Here is a 19,477-nt window from a genome sequence, read left to right as displayed (position 1 = left end):
TTTATTACAAACTATTTGAACAAAAATGCCAATTTTTAGAATGAAAGTCCCCAGCAATCTGTAGTTTCAAATTCACCTTCATCCATGCAAAACCAGCAACAGTCACCACTTCACTCTTAACCATTATAATATTTTTTTAAAAAAATTTCAAACACAGAAAAGGTGAAAGAATAGCACAAAGAAGTCCTATATATCTTCATGTAGCTTCTGTAATTGCTACCATTACTGCATTTGTTTTATGATTCTATTTTTTTCTGAAGAATTGGAATTTCACTCAGAAAAGTCAGTTGCACATATAAGGCTCATGTACCCTGAAATGCTTCAGTGCATGTAGGATATAAATGCTTTTATGTCCTAAAAGCAAAGACAGTCTCTTCCATAATCACAGTTCAATGATCAAAATAGGAAATTTACACTAATAACTGTTATTTGATCTATAAATCTCATTCAAATTTCATAACTGTTCTAATAAAGCCCTTCTAGAAAAAAAATGTTTTCTCAACTCTTCCCTTCTGTTGAATGTCATTCCCATTTAACAACCTCACCAATTTAACACTACCTTTAAGTCCCTCTACTGCATGACAGGTAGTTAAACAATCTACTCATATTTCCCCATCTTCTCTCCTGCTAGCTTTCCTCTCCTTTCTAACAGTGCCAGGACCTTTCTCCCTTGAACCAACAAAATTTATTCTATATTTGAAATCTCAATATCTTTGAGTTTCCTTCTGGGTCTTGTGGTTAATTTTTTTTTTTTTTTTGGTTTTCATAAGAAATCATTAGGTTCCTGTTTTGTGAAAAATCCTTTTAAGTGAAATGACCTTAGTCTTGACCCATTCCATATGTGACTTCTTTGTAATTCAAAGAAAATAAAGCAAGAGCCATTATTCTCTTAGGCCCTTAATTATAGCAAGAAAAAAGTAAACCAATGACTTGGAACTTTTTTTAAAAAAAGTCCTTCCTCCTCAAAACAGCATACATTAACAACTGCATAAACATGACAGCCACTACAGAGGTGCCATGGCGGGACTAATTTAGCTGGGCTGAAACAAAAGGTAGAGAGAGGTCCAATACAGAGAGAAACTAATTCAAGTATAGTGTTAGATAGAAATAGAAAGTGAAAAAACCGACATCTGAAACATACACTGCACTTATATGTACTATTCCATAGCAATAAACAACTTCTTTTAAAATCTATTCTTTCTGTAACTTATTTTGTAAGAGAAGCAATATATACTTGAATAGAATTACATACAATAAAAAGTTAAAATCCTTACTTCTCCTTCACTACCCCTCACTCTCCCACTCACCATAGATAAACATTTTTAACAGTTTGGCGTGAGCCAGGCATCGTGTCTCATGCCTGTAATCCCAGCACTTTGGGAGACTGAGGGAGGAGGATTGCTTGAGCGCAGGAGTTCGAGACTAGCCTGGGCAACATAGTGAAACCCCGTCTCTACAAAAAATACAAAAATTAGCTGGGTTTGGTGGTGCGTGCCTGTAGTTTCAGCTACTTGGGAGGCTGAGGTGGGAGGATCATCTGAGCCAGGGAGGTCGAGGCTGCAGTGAGCCGTCATCATGCCACTGCACTGCAGTCTAGGTGACAGAGTGAGACCCTGTCTCAAAAAAAAAAAAAGTAAAACCAGTTTGGGGTAAAACCACTTTCCAGACATTTTCTATCAATAAGTGCATGTACACTTTTTAAAAATATGAATTATATTATATACATTACTCAGAAACTGGCTTTTAAAATCTAATGGTGTTTCATAGCCAGAATTCCAAGTCAATATATAAAAGGTTATCTCATTTAATGGTTGCAAAGTATTCTACAGTATGAACAGAATAGTATTTATTAGATCAGTTCCCTATTGATGGACATTTTTGTTGCTTCAGTTTTTTACTATGTTGACAGACGCTGCACTATCCTTATACACCTTTGTGCACACACATGCTAGGATATCTGTAGGATAAATTCCTACAAGTGGAATTGCTAGGTCAAAGGGTGTTTGCATTAACATTGGTAGAACTCTCAAATTCTCACCCCCTAAGATTGTATCATTTATGCTCACAACCAAAAAGAGACTATTAAGGCCATTCATTATTACCTCTCTGCGCTTGGCTTCATTCTTCCTGTATTTGTTGAAGCAGTGGCACAGGATGTTCCCACAGCAGCAAGCCACGTGCACTAGAGGGCCCTCTTTGCCCAGGCTCAAGCCAGACGACACTGCCAGCACCAAGGTGATGGTTTTGATAACCAGAGTCCACTTACCCAAATAGCCCCTAATAATGAAACCACTCAAGATAGTTTTTATCTGCAGGTTAAACACAGAAAGATTGAATATAGACTAAGGAAGTCAACAAGGCTAAGAAGCAAAAATCTGGACCTCATTATAGAAACTGCACCTTTTGAATAAGTGACATATAAATGCTTGACCTACAGTGATCCCTGTTTGGAAGGGAGCCCAGGAGCCCAAGAAAGCAAGAACTGTTCTTTAAGCTTTCATGTTCCCCCTCTTTTTAGGGGGAGGGGAGTGATAGCTGGGCAAGGATGTATTGTAAGTATGAGAGTGTGCATATATGAAGGAGGAGCTGGAGAGGGAGGGATAGGTGTTTTCCTCATGTTACAACGTGGTAGCCCAAGAGGCATGTTTTGAGAGGACAAGGCTAATGTCCCTGAAACAACCTTAAAGGTTAGGTATAGTCTTGATTCCCTGGCTTAAAAAAAAAAAAAAATTGTGACTTATTACCTGGTCAGGAAACAGGGAAGGGCAAAGTCATCCTGGTAACCTAAGTCTCAGTGTCTTTAGTCACTGTCAAGCAATCTAAGCCAAAAGTAGTTAGAAACAGGGTTTTAACCATCCCATGTAGCCAAAATCATATTGTGGGAAAGGTGCCAAATGATTTTCTTTCTTTTGCCCTGAAAAAGCTGACAATAACACTGCTTTTTCAGGTCAGAATCTTGGGATATACTCTGGAAGCTTTTTGGATAGGGAACAGGGGAAGTTTTCCAGAGCCTGGCTCAACAGGAACCCTCAGGAGGCTAAGAATCAACTCCCTTTAATTTCCTGGTAGCCCAGGCTGAGAGGGACTTGTGGAAAGACCTAGGTCTTAGATGGCCTCAGGATCTGATCCTGTTTAACATTCATCAAATTGTGGTATGTGCTGGAATACATATTAAGAGATTTTAACCAAAAAGTATTCATACTGTAACCATTTATAAACCATTTTAAGAGACTCACCTCAGGGATTCCAGAGCCACAGGCATAAGGCGCAAACACCTTGACAAGAGATACGGCAAGGAAGGCAAATAGGAGAGCCCAGAGGACGTACATGAAATAATTGACTATGTAGGCAAAGGCTCCCTGGAACAGGGGGAAAAAGAAGCTTGTTTTAGCCTAGACAGCTTCAGTGAGACATGCAGCTCTTCTGAGTAATGTTTTTTCAGGAAAAAAAGTCCAAAAAAAAAAAAAACCACCGAGATTAAATTGTTCAAGACTTTTCTTTCTGAATTGTCAACTACTGAAACACTGTCAGGCCACTTAGTACTGAAAATGAGATGCTTTGCTACACCCAAAGGAAATTTACCATGGATTCTAAGGATGAACAAGGAAAAGAGCAAACGGAAAACCATGAAACAAAATTCTCTTTCTATATGAGTGCTTTGATGGGTTTTGTAGTCAAATATATATGATTCCATGTCATTTTACCAAGAGTCTTAAGAGCACCCCCCAGCTTCTTTGGAATGGCTGAACCTTGGCTTCACATCTGAAGTGAAGAGCAGATCTAAAGTTCCACTAAATTCACCTTTGGCTACCTACCTTGGTGTCAAATTCTCATAGTTTATAGTAACAAAATTTTGGGTGTTTGGCTTTTTTCTTTGCTTTTAAAAATTTTTTTATTGTATGTATTTAAGGTGTACAACATGATGTTTTATATATATACATATAGCGAAATTGTTACTACATTGAAATAAACTTACATGCATATCACCTTCCATAGTTACCTTTCTTTGTATGTGTGGTAAGAGCATCTAAAATATACTCTTAGCAAATTTTTAGTATACAGCATTATTAACTCTACTGTACATTACCTCTCTAGACTTATTCACCCTACCTCACTGCAAATTTGTACCCTTTGGTCCACTTCTCCCCATTTCCTCCTCCTCCATGCCCCAGGTAACCACCATTCTGCTCTCTGGTTCTGTTTACTCAATTTTCTTTTTTAGAGTCCACATATAACTACATCTTCAAGAAAATTTTGGTACCACAGACTCAGGAACAACCATATAAGTAGAAAGTTTTGGACCCTGGTGGTACCAGATATAAACAAATAAAATGGAAACAACTATTTTTTAAAATAGAAAGAATATACTTTTTGAGACTATTCCCCTGTGATAAATGAAGCATGCCACAAAAGAAATCTAGCTTTGACCAGCAGGAAAGATTCATCCATATTAAAGGGCCTGCAAACAGTCATGTCTTACAAAAAAAGCAATTTTGATTAGGAAGTTATGCTTGCTGGTAGAAATATTAGGAATTGCAACTCACTCAGTAAATACAAAACCCAATGGACTTTTGACTTCATAACACAAAACACTATTAAAGTAACTCACTGACCTAGACAAAGAGAACCAGAATGCTCAGGTTTTTTCTGAGTTGTAAATTTGACACAGGTTTTCCATTATCTTAGGCCCTCAGAGGAACACATGATTGCTATTTCTTTGCCTTTCCAATGTAGCTAAGGAGGAAGAAGACTGCAGAGGTAGGAAACGAAGAGGGTAAGGGAGTGAAAGGAAAAGTAACTCAAACTGGCCAGAGGCAGAGACCAGGGGGGCAATTTCCTGGCATTTGGAGAAGGCTTCTTAAAACCTAGAGGAGGCCGAGGCGGGCGGATCACGAGGTCAGGAGATCAAGACCATCCTGGCTAACATGGTGAAACCCCGTCTCTACTAAAAATACAAAAAAATTAGCCGGGCGTGGTAGCGGGTGCCTGTAGTCCCAGCTACTTGGGAGGCTGAGGCAGGAGAATGGCGTGAACCCGGGAGGCGGAGCTTGCAGTGAGCCGAGATCGCACCACTGCACTCCAGCCTGGGTGACAGAGTGAGACTCCGTCTCAAAAAACAAACAAAAACCAAAACCTAGAGGACTCTTTCCCCAGGGAAGGATTTCGTTCATAAAAAGAAGAGCCAGAGAAATCTGTCACTAGAGCAAATCTCAAGCTCCAGTTTGAAAGTAACTGTTGGAATGCTTACACACATACAACTATAAAGGGGCAGCATGAGGCAGCCCTGCAGTGATAGAACAGTTCTAAATCTTGACTGTGGTGGTGGTTAAACAAATGTCCACATAGGACAAAATGGCAATGAACTACATGCGTGCGTGCACACACACACACAAATACATACATAAATCAATGTGTGTAAACTAAATGGTGAACTAAAGTCTGTGGATTGTACCTATGTCAATTTCCTGGTTTTGCTATGGTACTACATTTATGCAAGCTGTTGCCATTGAGGGAGGGAAGGCTGGGGGAAGGGTACTGAGGACCTCCTTGTACATTGTTTTGCAACTTCCTATGAATCTGTAATTACTTTTGTGTGTGTGTGTGTGTGACAGGATCTCACTCCATTGCCCAGGTTGGAGTGCAGTGGCACTATCATTGCTCACTACAGCCTGGATCTCCTGGGTTCAGGGAATCCTCCCACCTCACCTTCTGAGTAGCTGGGACTATAGGTGGTTGCTACCACGCCCAGTTTTTTTATTTTTAGACACAGGGGTCTCGATATATTGCCCAGGCTGGCCTCAAACTCCTGGCCCCGAGGGATCCTCCCTCCTCAGCCTCCCAAAGTGCTGGGATTACAGGCATGAGGCACACCTCACTCAGTCCTTGGAGGAGAGGATTTTTTTTTTTTTTTTTGAGATAGAGTCTTGCTCTGTCGCCCAGGCTGGAGTGCAGTGGTGCGATCACGGCTCACTGCAACCTCTGCCTCCCAGGTACAAGTGATTCTCCTGCCTCAGCCTCCTGAGTAGCTGGCATTACAGGTGCTCACCACCATGCCTGGCTAATTTTATATATATATATATGTGTGTATATACATGTTTTTTTTTTTTTTTTTTTTTTTTTTTGTAGAGACAGGGTTTCACCATGTTGGCCAGGCTGGTTTCAAACTCTTGACCTCAGGTGATCCACCCACCTTGGCCTCCCAAAGTGCTGGGATTACAGGCCACCGCGCCTGGCCAATTACATTTAAAATAAAAGAATCCCCCCAAAAGCAAGGGAAATACACACACACACACACACACACACACACTCTCTCTCTCTCTTTCACACCCATCCTAAGTTGTAGGACTTCTCAAACTTTTCTACCTAAGTTCTCCTAATCTAGGAGAGAGTAAACAAAGGCATCAGAGTATGGGACAGGGTACCCGGGAGCAGAGCTGAAAGATTTTTTTTTTTCTTAACAAGTATGAAATTTTGCATTCCATTTTTAAATGATTATTTACATATAATTTTTGAAAGAAAATTCCAAATATTCAGGAAAAAGTAATGCTCCGGGAAGGCAAATAATGTTTGTCCTATAGTTTCACCTACCCTCTGGCACACTGACCTTAACCTAGTTTGAGAAGCATAGACCTAAACTCTCTCAAACATACGGCATGTATCTATCCCTTTTATTGAACCCTTTACCTAAGCCAATATGCATAGTCATACATGTATATAAACACTCCTATTTCTATCTTTATTCTTTTTCTATCCTCCTTTTCCCTGGACTGTTTGTATTTGTGTATGTGTGTGCACATGCCACCTCAAATTGTTTGTAGACCAAGGAGGGTAATATAAATGTTTAAAAGTACAAACATACATCCTAGTCTTGTTTCCCTCACTAACAAAATAGATGAGTAGTGAACTAAGATGGTACCTGTCTTTGTTGGTGGAAGCCAGGGTGGAATTGGGAGTTGAGAGTTTTTTGCTTTGTGTGCTTTTGTTTTCAGTGGGAGAGATCAAACATATAACTGAGTGGTAAAATAAAGGTAAGGAACTGAAAAATAAGCAAAGTTACCTTGGCATCAAAAAACATATGGTAGGCCAAGCACAGTGGCTCATGCCTGTAATCTCAGCATTTTGGAAGGCCAAGGCAGGAGGGTCACTTGAGGCAAAGAGTTCGAGACCAGCCTAGGCAACATAGTAAGACTCCATTTTTACAAAATAAATAAATAAATAAATTATCTAGGTGTGGTGGTGCACGCCTTTAGTCCCAGCTACTCCTGAGGAGGACTGGTGGGAGGACTGCTTGAGGCTAGGAGGTTGAGGCTGCAGTGGTGAGCTATGGTCATGTCACTGTACTCCAGCCTGGGTGACAGAGAAAGACCCTGTCTCAAGAAAAAAAACAAAAACGTATGCTAGAAGACAAGGACAAATGAAAATATTGATTTGATTACAAAATGGGATGATAGGCAATTTTATTCCTGGGTTTCTGTTATTTTGACATGGAATGCATTGTACTTTTTTCAATGTTCTAATGCAATGCTCAGGGAAAATCACTTTTCAAATCCATATACATAAACACATTTTTAACTCACTCTGTCCTTCATTAGAAATTATAGCTCACCTGTTGGCTGCCTCTGACACTTCTTTTGAAATGATTAGAAAAAGAGAAATTCAGTCACACTATGTACTAGTACCTAAGAAGAAACACCAGGCTTAGTAAAGCAAACAAAAAACCATTTTAAACATAAGCGTCAAATGACTCTACACATCAGCAGAGATGGAAATAGAGCTGCACTTAAACCACAGAGAAAGGCAGCTGGTACTGGTTCCCCTTTCTGTGGAAAGGAAAATAAAGGAAGATTCCGCAATTGCTGTGAGCACAGTATAAGAAATAAAATAAATGTAAGAAGAAAAGTCAATGGCTCATAAAACATCACTACATGTTACCTCATCTGTGCTGATGATAAGCTGGGACCAACTATTCCACTCTGGACATTTGTCTCTCTCTTCAAAGGTGACATGCTCAGAGTTCCAGCAACAATGTTCATGGTTAAACCAGAATCCCCCTGTGCATATACCTTCTTTTAAGTCTGTCATCCAATGAGCAGAGATGTCTATCAAACCAGCTAACGAACCTGATTTGTGGGGAGGGAGGGAAAGGCCAAAGTTAAACTGAATCTCGGAAACTGTTCTTTGGTCATCAGAATAAGCTTTGTCAGAGAAAATGAGGGGAAAGGAAGCAAAGTAACAGATAAGCACATACTTCCTCATTCCACCTGTAACCTCTTTCTCATTGTGTGTTTGCTTGATTTTCACTTATTATCTCTGCACTAAACACTGCCATCTGTGGAATTTCTACATAGAAGGGACTTAGGGAAAGCAAAATGGTTAAGTGGGAGCAAGGGGCTAGTGGGCCTGTCTTTAAGCTGAACTAACAGGGCAAAAACACTATTTTGACTTCAACTTTATGAATACTGATCCATAAAGAGTCAAGTTTATTAAAGATTCTTTTATTCTCATATATATATATATACATATACATATATACATATATACAAGATTCAGAATATGTGAATTGCCCAACATTGAGGAACATTCTATGATGTTTATTTGAGATTGCTTAGAGAGGAGAGCTGACGAAGATTATGGGGAGAAGGGCTAAGCCTTAATAGCAGGATTGTGCTCCATGGACAAGGGAATTTGAGCAATGGCAGGAAGGCATTCTAGGCTAAAGGAGCTGAATCTATCAAAGCACAAACTGTGATGTGCATGGAAGGTGAGATGAAGCTATAGACATGTTGAGGCCTCCTGAACCTAGGACATGAACATCCTGAAGTTTTCTTACTGAGAAAGAGCAAACAGTATTATACACAGAACATTCACCAAAGAAAATGATGGGAAATGGAATCGTGAACTGGGGACTTAGGATGCACTGTGGCTAATAGACTGATAGGGTTAAGACAGTTATAGTAATTTAGATTCTGGCCTTCTCATCATTTCTGTCATCCAGATGAAGAAACTCTGGCATAAAGAAATTAAATGGCCCAGAATCATGCTTTAGGGAAATAGTAAAGCCATCACAAAATTCACAGCCCTTGAATTCCCAGACTGTTCCAGCATTCAGACACACTGCTTCTATTGTTGCTCTCCAATGCTTAAAAACAAAATACCCTGTGTGTACAAGGGAAAGAAAAATATTCACTGACCACCTAGTGACAAGAAATACATTAAAAAGTTGAGGATATTATGCCTACATTCCAACGGGCGGGAAGCCATGTCATGTGTATGTTTTGGTAGGTGCTAAAAGTGTTAACATAGGTTACTTACATACTTGAAGAATCTAGTCAAATCTAACACATTGTTTGACACCTACTCTTGGCCACTCCGGTCCACAATCTTCTCGGCCTTCTATCTGTTACTGCCTGGATTCGGAAAATTACCATGATGTTATACAGTTTGGCTTATTCTCTGGTTGTCTCACGTGTGCATGTCTTATTTCACCTAACACTGGTACCCTCAATCCTGTCTTCTCCTTCTACCTCTCCTCCTCCCCAGAGTCAGTTCTTTCTTCTCTGGTTACAAATTGTATTAGGTTTCCCCTACCCTGAAGAATAAAATGCTGTCCCTTGTCCTTGTTATCATTTCAAGCCTTTACCCTTCCTCTCTCTCCTATGACTACCAAAACTTCTACAGTGGTTGCCTTCCCTTGAAATCTATTAGGTTGGTGCAAAAGCAATTGCGGTTTTCGCCATTAAAAGTAATGCAATTACTTTTGCACAAACCGAATAGATTTAGCTTCTAATATTTTTCTGAGATGGCTTTTCAAGGTAATTGCTGTGTTCCTAACTGCTAGGTCATATAATCTTTTCTCAGCCATCTTCCTTGTCCTCAGCCTCTCTGCAATACTTAGCATTACAGACCACCCAGTCTATTATTAGGCAGCTCCAAAGAGCCAGACCATGTTCTCTCTCCTGTAAGAGCCAGAAGGGGCAGAGTTAACACCCTAGGCCATGGGTTGGCAAACTATAGCCCAAGGACCAAATCCTGTCTGTCTCCTATTTTTGCAAATAAAGTTTTTCTGGTCACAGCTGGGCTTGTTTGTTTACCTATTGTCTATGGCTGCTTTCGTGCCACATCAGCAGAATGGAGTGGGTGCTAGAGAGAACACTTGGCCCACAAATCCTAAAATATTTACTATCTGGCTCCTTTACAGCAGAAGTTTGCCAATCCCTGCCCTAGACAATTTTTTAAAACCCAGCTATAGATAAGCCATTCTTCATTTGCTACAGTCACATTCTACTCCATGGCTCATGAATTATTCTCTCTTGGTAACGGCAGCAGCAGCAGCATTAACAACTGTCTGCTGTGCTTAATAAGTGCTATTATGTGCTATATCTCATTTAATCCTCACAGCAAACTTCTAACATAGGGACTTTGATTATCACCATTTTACAGATCAGTAAACTAAGGCTTCCAGGGGTTAAGAAACTTGCTGAAAGCCACAAAACTAGCAAGTGGTGGGGCTTGGATTCAAATCCAGGCAGCCTAAAACTAGAGCCTCTACTTGCTGTTAACTACCACTGTATACCTTCCACCTCCAGGTTTCCACCTAACTTCTCTTTCAGCTCAAGATTACAGATTTGCCTAGGCCCTATCCTTTAATGCCATAAGGACACACCTCTTACCATCTCTACCTAGTGTCCTTGGCCCTCTCCTCCCCCCACCGGGTGAGAAACCTTCTTGGGAACTTGGTTGAAAGCTGTATTTGTACAGTAAGTATACCATTTTTAGTGAGACTGTATATTATATGGAGTGGCAGGGGAGGTTGATGGAGTTTATAGGGCAAGGTGGCACCATTCCACCCCCAGCCACTATGAAAGAATGAGATCATAAGCTTCTTAGGAGTAGGAGCCATATCTTACATGCTTTTCTGCATCACCAAATGAGAGAGTAGATGTTTAAGAAACACCCACAAAATGTCTCAGGAAGTCCTCTTCCACATCTTATCTCCTAAAACCCATGCAGTATGTATTAAAAAAAAAACTGTCTCCAACAGAAGGGCTCTTCCTCAAAACAAGCACCAAAGGGCTAACATCACCTTAAAATGGATACAGTATTTTATAGTGTACAAAATGCATTTAAATGCATTTCCTCATTTATTCAAGGTAAGAATTGCAGGTATTAGTACCCTTTACAGATGGGGACATTGAGCTTCTATAAGGTTCAACAGCAATTCATTTAAGGTAGAAAAACAGGAAAACACAGTACGTGACTCAGCTCAGGACTTACGGGAGAGACATACCACAATTTTAGGAGATTTGTTTTGAAAACTAACAGTTTACCATACCTGATAAAAGCCCAATAAGGAGCATCAACAACCAGCCAGAAAAAGCATCACTCACACTGTGAATTAAGGCCCATGTTGACTCTTTGCTTTTATTGGTAATCTAGGGGAAAATGAGAAAACATTGGTACACTCTACACACACCATTTTTTCACTTAAAAACTGTTCAACAAAGAAATACAAAGACAAATCACTGGAGAATAGAGACCAATTTAGAGCTACTTTTCACATAATCTTTAGCTGAACCAGTTTCACTAACAACTTTGAGGTTTACCGAAACCCCACCTTCATCTACAGTATTGTAATGCCCACAAGTCCCTTATTCAGAGCTTCCTCCCAAGCCATCATTTCTTATAGCATCAACTTGTTTTGCTTATTGCAGTGGTATCTTTCTGTCCTGGACATCAGATATTCCAAGGGCAATCTCTTGACTCACAGCAAATAGTTTCAATGTTTTTCAAAGAATAAATAAACACAGGCTTATTTGAGTGATAAAAGTACAAATTGAGGCTTACTACCTGGGGGCTGTGGTTCAGGTCAGGCAAATTCCCAGACTTCATCCCACAAACCCCTAATTGTACAGTGGTCACCGATACTAAGTGATAGCAATGATGTATCTCTTTTCATTTTCAACAACCTGCTGGTAACATCAAGGCTATCAGGAGGTGCAGAAAGTTTTATCTTTTAAGTCCTAGACTTGACAATTTAACCCTTCAGGGCCTACATTTTAAAAATTAACATTCTGACAGTTTTGTCACTGGTACCTCCCCTTTCTCTGTACCTCTATTTCTTATCTCTGAAATGGCAACTTAGTTACCCCACCTTATCTACAGTAACGTCACAAACAATAAATTATTCTGAGAATTTCAAAAGCATTTTTTTAAATAGTTTTGACCTATGACTCTAAGTTTCCAATTTCAGTGCTGAAAAGGAACAAAGTTACATTTTTCCCTGTGACAGTGTTTCCCTTCTGATAATGAACAGTTAATGCTATAAAACAAAAAGCCCCCTTGGGCTATTTGATAAACACACTTTAACTGGTTTTGGATTACTAATTGGCATAATTTGCCTCAGATGCAACCATTAATATAAAAGGAAGTGTGCACTTGTCATATCACAGGTGACTCTCATAATCTGGATAACATGTTGAATATGCAACTGATGACAAACTGGTAAATTACAGATGGCAGAAATTCTAAAGCCCGCCTGATGAATTGATACATACGATAGAAAGAATATGTGTATATGTTCCCAAATGGCAGAAATCTTATGAAAAAACATGAAATGCTTTATAGTGATCAATTTTTCGAGTTGTGACAAGAAAACTCGGTGGAATCACCAAATATCCATGGATTAAGAAGGAATTTCTCAAAACCTGTACTTGGGACAACCTGACTCCTGGGTTCAGGTGGTCGTGAGAAAACCAGTCAGGAGCTGGAAAGGCTTAAGAACGAAAGTCAATCTCGACCTGACTACTCAAGAGATTTGCTTGGTTCTAAGAGGAGGAAATCATGAACTTGGGAGAGAATGGGGCAGCTTAAAAAATCACATTTCAAATCTGGAGTCCAAGCAGAAATAGTAAGAAAGAAAAAAAAATAATACCTATTGTGGGTTGAAGAAGTGACTCACCAGAGGACCACCTACGAGAATCTCTGGGGTTGGACAACTATTTTTTTAATAAGCTCTCCACGTGGCCCTTATACAAACCAGAAATTGTGATTCCCTAATTTAAATGATACACAGCAACAAGTTAAAGGCAAATGACCTTGGCAAGTCTCTCTGAGAAGTTTTCATGGTACTTCAAAAAGAGAAAAGTGGGGAAATTCTCTTGCTAAATTCAAAAGAACCTGTGCCATAGCCATAAGTACCATCTATTACCTATCACATTAAGTTAATGTCCCCAGTTTGAATTTAACTGGTCTTGTGGTTTTGTTGGAGTTGAAAGCATAAGTTTACTTTGGTTTTATGGTTGTACAAGATCAATAATCACAAGGAGTTTACTTTGTATGCTTCAATAAACACTAGGGCTCTGAGATTTTTTTCTTTTATTCCTTTAACAGAAAACCATTTACTTTTCTTAGTTATGAATATCCTGCATTAAGGAAAAAACCATAAAAGAGAGATTATATGGGAAAGGAAGATCTTTGACATTTATTTTGCCACCTTCCTCCAAGTTTGTTTTCACCTCTCTTCAGAGGCATTTATATCCCTTTTAGCTGTGAGGATCCTTTTCGACTATTTACTATAGTAAGATAAATCATTAAATACAATTTTTTAAATTTAGGATAAAAATTATGTGCAAGCACCAACATGGCACATGTATACATATGTAACAAACCTGCACGTTGTGCACATGTACCCTAGAACTTAAAGTATAATTAAAAAATTATGTGCAAGATGTCTTCAAAAATAAATTTAAAAATGAAACTCTATATTGCCAACAGAAACCAGATTCAGTCACATCCAGGGCTGAAGAAAGGAAAGAATAGAAAGAATATGTATCTTCAATTTCTTCCCCTGTATTTCCTAACACTTACCCATGTGCCATCTTTTGTCTTACCTCTCGGTGCCTATCCCGGTCTCGAGACTTCTCTCTCACCCAATCAATTGTATTGAAATCATCATAGGTCCCTACACCAGGGATTGGCTCCTCCAAGAAGTCCATGATCCTATTTGAAGAACCTATTCCTCCACCATTGTACGACTTGTCCTCTGTATTGAACAAGAAACAGACATTAGTACTTCAGAAACTCTTAACATTTTTAATACATTCTTTTTGGTTCCAAAAGGCGGGCCCTTAAACTATCAGATGACTACAGTTGGGGTTGATAAAGAAATACAGTCACCTGGTAGGAACATCCATTACATTCAGAGGTTTCTGTGGTGTAGGCACAAAATGATGAGTGGCTAAAGGCAGTGTGAATGGAAAGCAACAGATGAGAGTGACAGTACAAAGAGAGACAGGAGTTGGTGTGCAATGGGAAAGGATTTATGAAACAAAAGACAAAAAGGAGGTTGGAGCAGCTTAGGTATTTCAGTTTATGGAAGGGAGACAAAAGGGTCAAAGTCACTTGCAGCCATATCACATCAAGAACCATTTTACATTTATAAGGCAATAATTAAATCCTATGAAGTGGTTTTTGCCTGACTGGGGACTCCAAATAAAGCATGTGGGCCTCTTCACGAGTTAAGTTGGCTGGAATGTACAAATTTCCCTTCAATAGGTATAAGACTTGATCTCTGATGTAACAGGCTTGTAGGAACTCTAAGTATGTCAGCACAGTCTAAGATTTACAAGCAGAGATTTAAAGAACAGTGTATGATTCAGTGATGAAATGTCCCTCCCTGATCCTTCAACTGCAAGAAACATATCCACCTGCCCACCCATCATCGTCCCTTATCTACTTTGCTTTGGGTACTTCTATTACAATTACTTTTGTGCATGCTTTATCTTCCTTTCTAGACTACAAGCTCTTTGCTGGTAGCCTGATGTCTGATTCATCGTTCCCTTCTCTACAGTGTCTAGCACATATCCAAGAATCAGTATATATCAGCTGAACCAAAATTTGTTTGATGAACGGTGGGAATGGGGGAGAAAGTTTTAAACTCACAAGCTATACTCACACAAGGCTTAAACTTGATTCAAAATATTTCAGCAACATCATCTGATGGAATAAGATTTTGCTATTAAACACAAAATACAAAACAGTACTGAGGAATCTATGCAAATGCACACTGGGGAAAAGTGCAGAGTAATGCCATCATTTAATTCACCCAGCCAAAGCTCACATTTGCAGCACCAACCTTGGCAGGGACAAGGCTTCCTCCAGACTGTTTGGTAATGAATCCCTCTGCAGAGGAGGCCCAAGTGGGCCTGAGCTGACTCCCTCTCCTCCCATCTGCATCCCCATCTTCACTGTAAACTCCAAACAGACAACTTTAGCAATCTCATGGGGAAAGTTTGAAGGAACACCCCAAGCTGTACTTACAATTGGTTTACCAATTGTAAGTCTTCTGAATACCTAAGTCAGCATGCCTTTCACAGGCAAGGTGCACATTTGAAAGAAAAAGCTCTGCAGAGTCCAAATCATCTGTAGGGTGGGGGCGGGGTAGGGGTGGAGTGGAAAAGGTGAACAAGTTAATCTTAAAACCCCAACCAAAGTCCTTTCCATATCTTCATTCGTACCTGACTGTAAAATGGATGGCTGCTGAATCACCAGCCCAGCATTTCCTATCATGTCAGTGTCATACTGATAAAGATGAAAGCTGATGTGTTTCTTGAGAGCTTAGAGGGAAAAAGCCAGCTAGGAAATGAGGGCAGAAAGAGGATAAAGTATGTGTGTGTGGAGGTGGGGGAGGGCAAGCTGTTTCAATTCTCAAGTCCAATGCTGACATGAACACATGACACCAAACAACCAGATATTTACTTTTTAAGGCAGGTTAATGCTCCAGTTGAATTTGCTCTGGTTTAAGAGTTCTCCTTTCAGAAGGGGAAAAATAGGATTTTGTGAAACTGATTTTAAAAATCATCTGATAGCTATCTAATGATACACTATATATCAAATGAGGCCCCCACCTTTAAGGATATTAAGGCAAAATGAAGATCTGCAACAGCTTCTAGCAGGAAAGAAAGAATCCTATTACATCACTAGGTAACATGAGCACCGCATCATCCTCCTTTGTAGTCCGGTTTCCTTAGAAACGCAATTGTCAGGCCCCTCTCAAAGAGCAGGCAGTGATTAGAATCCTACAACAGACTGCTTGCAATTCTCCAGACCCCCTGCTCCCGGGGGTCATGCTTCAGTCCTTGGTCAGGCTCAAGTCTGCTTACCTTCAATCACAGTTTTCTTTTTTTCTGCCTCAAGGAAGAAATAACCTTGGCAGCCCGCATTTGGTCATTCAGGTTGGGGAGCTTTTACAAAAGAAGCCCCAGTCTGAAGTGCTTTAGAAGGGCACTTGCTGCATTCTCTGCCTTTCACAGCAACAAACGCCACCTAAAGAACTACCAGTGTTCCCTGGCGGTCAGAATGTGATGTCACTGTTGGAGTCATGTGACCAGACCTTTGGACCAGCCTGGGAGAAAGGAAGATTTTTAACCGGGCACAGAAGCCTTAAAGATGTAGTCTCATCTAAACAAATGCCATCAAACTGCGGGCAGTCGGGTCAGCTCAGGAAACCTGGGTCCAGACAAGTCTTAGTCTTCATTTAGCAGAAAGTCCAAGAAGGCAAAGTAGAAATATCCAAAAGAATTTAGAGTTACAGGGGTCCTAAGTATAAAAGGGAGAAAGGCAAATATAAAAAAGGTTTTTTAAAAAATACACTAGATAGCAGCAACGTGGGTAGTCTCACAAACCTAATGCTGAGTGAAAGATACCAGACACAAAAATGCACAAAACATTCATTACGATTCTATGCCTCTAAGTTCAAAAACAGGCAAGCAAGTTATATCATTTTAGAATACAAATGTAAGTGATTACATTTCAAAGAGAAGCAAGGAAATGGCAAAAGTAAAGACAGAAGCTACCCAGAGTAGAGGGCTGCCATGTGGGAGGGGCACATGGCAAGGGCAGGGCTTCTGGAATGCTGGTCATTTTTCTTGATCTGGGAGGTGGTTTACCTGAGTGTTCACTTAATAATTATTCTTTAAACTGTACACATGTTTTATGCTTCTTTATGTACAAATCATAATTAAAGCAAAACGTGAAAAACTAAACTTCATATGAACTTACTATACAAGGTCAGTTCTTTAACAGCACCTCATCACTTTGAAAACCCAGAGTATAGTCAAGAAAATGAGTTGTTTCTGAGTAGTAATGCTCTACGCAGAAAGCAACAACAACTCTGATACTCATTAATCCAACCTGGATGAAAGTAGCTATTTTAGCCTGACAATAAATTCACTATGATGTTTCCATGGTTTTAAAGGGTTGTGAAGGCTATTTTAAAGCAGGTCTTAATTAATTGTGCAATAAGGTCAGTCCGGTAAAGAAAAATAAAATTGCTATCTCCCAACTCCCTAAATTGGGAGGATTCCCTAAGGGAACCCAAAGGACAGCCACTGTTAAACATTAACCCAGTCACAGTGTGCTGTAATAACTGGACCCTATGTGTAGAGCTTTGAAATAGTATTACTTGCATCAATTCTTAAGGTTCGATACACCCTGAAATGTTAATACAACAAAACCTTATGAAATGTGAGGCACTGCATGGGACCTGTATGCTTTCAGTTCATCATTGTTATATTATCTCACTCACTTGATGAACTAATCTAGCATTAAGGAGGAGGATTGAAAATGAAGTGGCAACTGACTGTATTAAGTGGCCATGAGCTACATTGCTGTAAAAAGCAAAAGCCATTTGTGGCCCAACTATGACTGTCTTATTCGATTAAACTTTTAGAAAAGTATGTCTATCTCATTCAAAGAGGGTAATGTGCCTAACCTCTAAAGCCTCCTTCCAAGTTGTTCGTTAGTAAACACAATTTTACCTGTAACAGTATCTGAAGACCACTAAAGAATTCACTTATATTATCTAGTATGATTTATATTATCTATAAGATTATTTCACACTTTAGCAGCTATAGTATTTAGCAGTCGATTTAGCAAAGATACTATCTTTTTTGGTACATAAAAATATATAGTTCCTATGGATTGCATAGCTGGTGCCACGTTATTGACTTTTAATGAAAGTTCATGTGTTTTTCAAATGCTTTATCAGCACTTCCAAGGAAGGGACTTTTTTTTTTATTCCATGTACAGTTACTTCCTTTGAGAACTAGAGGGCTGGTGGCTATGATTCAGTCCTCATACTAAAACAAGATTTAATTACAATTTAGATTAAGAAATGAGGCACCAGTATCAGAGTTTGACATGCTTTATTTCTTTTATTCTTTTCTACTCTCCATTCCTTCTCTGGCAAACTTACCATCTTTAGTGTGTGTTCATTATACAGACTGCCCAGTGTAGGTCAATTGATATTATTGTGAAAATAAGATAAAGAAATTCTTACCAACTTTTAATGCATCCTATGATAAAAACACAATAATAGACTATTTTGAGATAAGCAGAATTCTTTCTGAAACACTGATCTGACCAGATCATTTCCCAATTTTTACAATGCCAGTGGCCCCTACAGCAATATTTTGAAAACTTTTAGCACATGAAGACCTCTAAATGGTTAACTGACACAAGTGCGGACTGTGAATTTAAAAATATTCATCATATTTTTAGAATAAGAAAAACAATATATTTTAAAATGTATAACAATGATGATGATGACAGCCATTGCTACTATTTTAGGTTTCATCAGTGAAAAGGTTTAACTTGTTCACACACTTTCATCAAGATATCTATAGCTGACTTGATGACAAACAGCTTAAGTCATTGGTCATATTCCACATCTAGCTGGTTTCTTTTCTTAGCATTTTTTAAACTTAGTAGAAAGAAAATAAATTTTTAAAAATTAACTGTCAAGAATGGCAACAGAAATGATCTACCCATTAACTAATGATGCACAAAGTAACAAAATGCAAAAGGCTTTTCAAAAAAACAATGCATTAAGAGCTAAGCTTCTGGCATGTAAATATGCTGCCAAGGAAGGCAGAGAAAAATTAAACAATGAGCCTACACATCAGGTTGGGGTACTTAGGTGAGTCTAGATTTTTGTCTCTATAAGAAAAAAAAAAGTAAAACTTATCTCAAATTTTGAAGGCATAGTGAATGTTATACATAAAATAACTTAATGTTCTAACAAAAATTATTCAAGTTAAAGTACAATTAGATCTCAACTTGAATGATAGAACAAAAAGCCCCCAAAAGGCTAATTTGCATTGCCTGAGTCCAGGAAAAACATACAGTAAACCAGTCAGAGAAAAAAGTCAACATTGAAACAGCTTTCCCGTTAGGGTTATACTCGGATCTAAAGACTTAACAACAGGTCTCTAGAAACACACTGCTTGAATGAGGAGGCATATAAATGAATGTATTTAACTCAGTTCTCATTATGGAAATCACTGTCTAATTTTTTTTTCTAAAAATCACATGATGCTTTAAACTGGAAAACCCCTTAAAATACAAGAAAAAAAAATCTGTTGAGAATAATGTTTATTTAAATCCCTAACCAATATGCCATTAGAAATTTACCTAGGGG

General features: G+C 39.0%; 1 protein-coding gene across 3 annotated transcripts in view; it reads right to left on the bottom strand.

Annotated features, from left to right (window-relative positions):
- The window catches only part of CLCN5 (chloride voltage-gated channel 5), a 162,014-nt gene that overhangs the window by 15,267 nt on the left and 127,270 nt on the right, over positions 1-19,477 (bottom strand). For 2 of the 3 annotated variants that reach the window (XM_016943447.3, XM_016943446.4), the window contains exons 5-9: positions 13,890-14,041; positions 11,333-11,432; positions 7,933-8,120; positions 3,237-3,359; positions 2,103-2,309 (exon numbers count right to left, since the gene is read on the bottom strand). In XM_016943447.3, coding sequence (XP_016798936.1) covers positions 2,103-2,309; positions 3,237-3,359; positions 7,933-8,120; positions 11,333-11,432; positions 13,890-14,041 — 770 coding nt within the window. Of the gene's footprint in view, positions 1-2,102; positions 2,310-3,236; positions 3,360-7,932; positions 8,121-11,332; positions 11,433-13,889; positions 14,042-16,160; positions 16,597-19,477 lie in introns of those variants that run through there. The other variant, XM_016943449.4, reaches the window with a different exon arrangement.

The sequence above is a fragment of the Pan troglodytes genome, chromosome X (genome assembly GCF_028858775.2).
Source record: "Pan troglodytes isolate AG18354 chromosome X, NHGRI_mPanTro3-v2.0_pri, whole genome shotgun sequence".
Classification (NCBI taxonomy): Eukaryota; Metazoa; Chordata; class Mammalia; order Primates; family Hominidae; genus Pan; species Pan troglodytes.
This window is presented reverse-complemented; position numbering and strand designations above follow the sequence as displayed.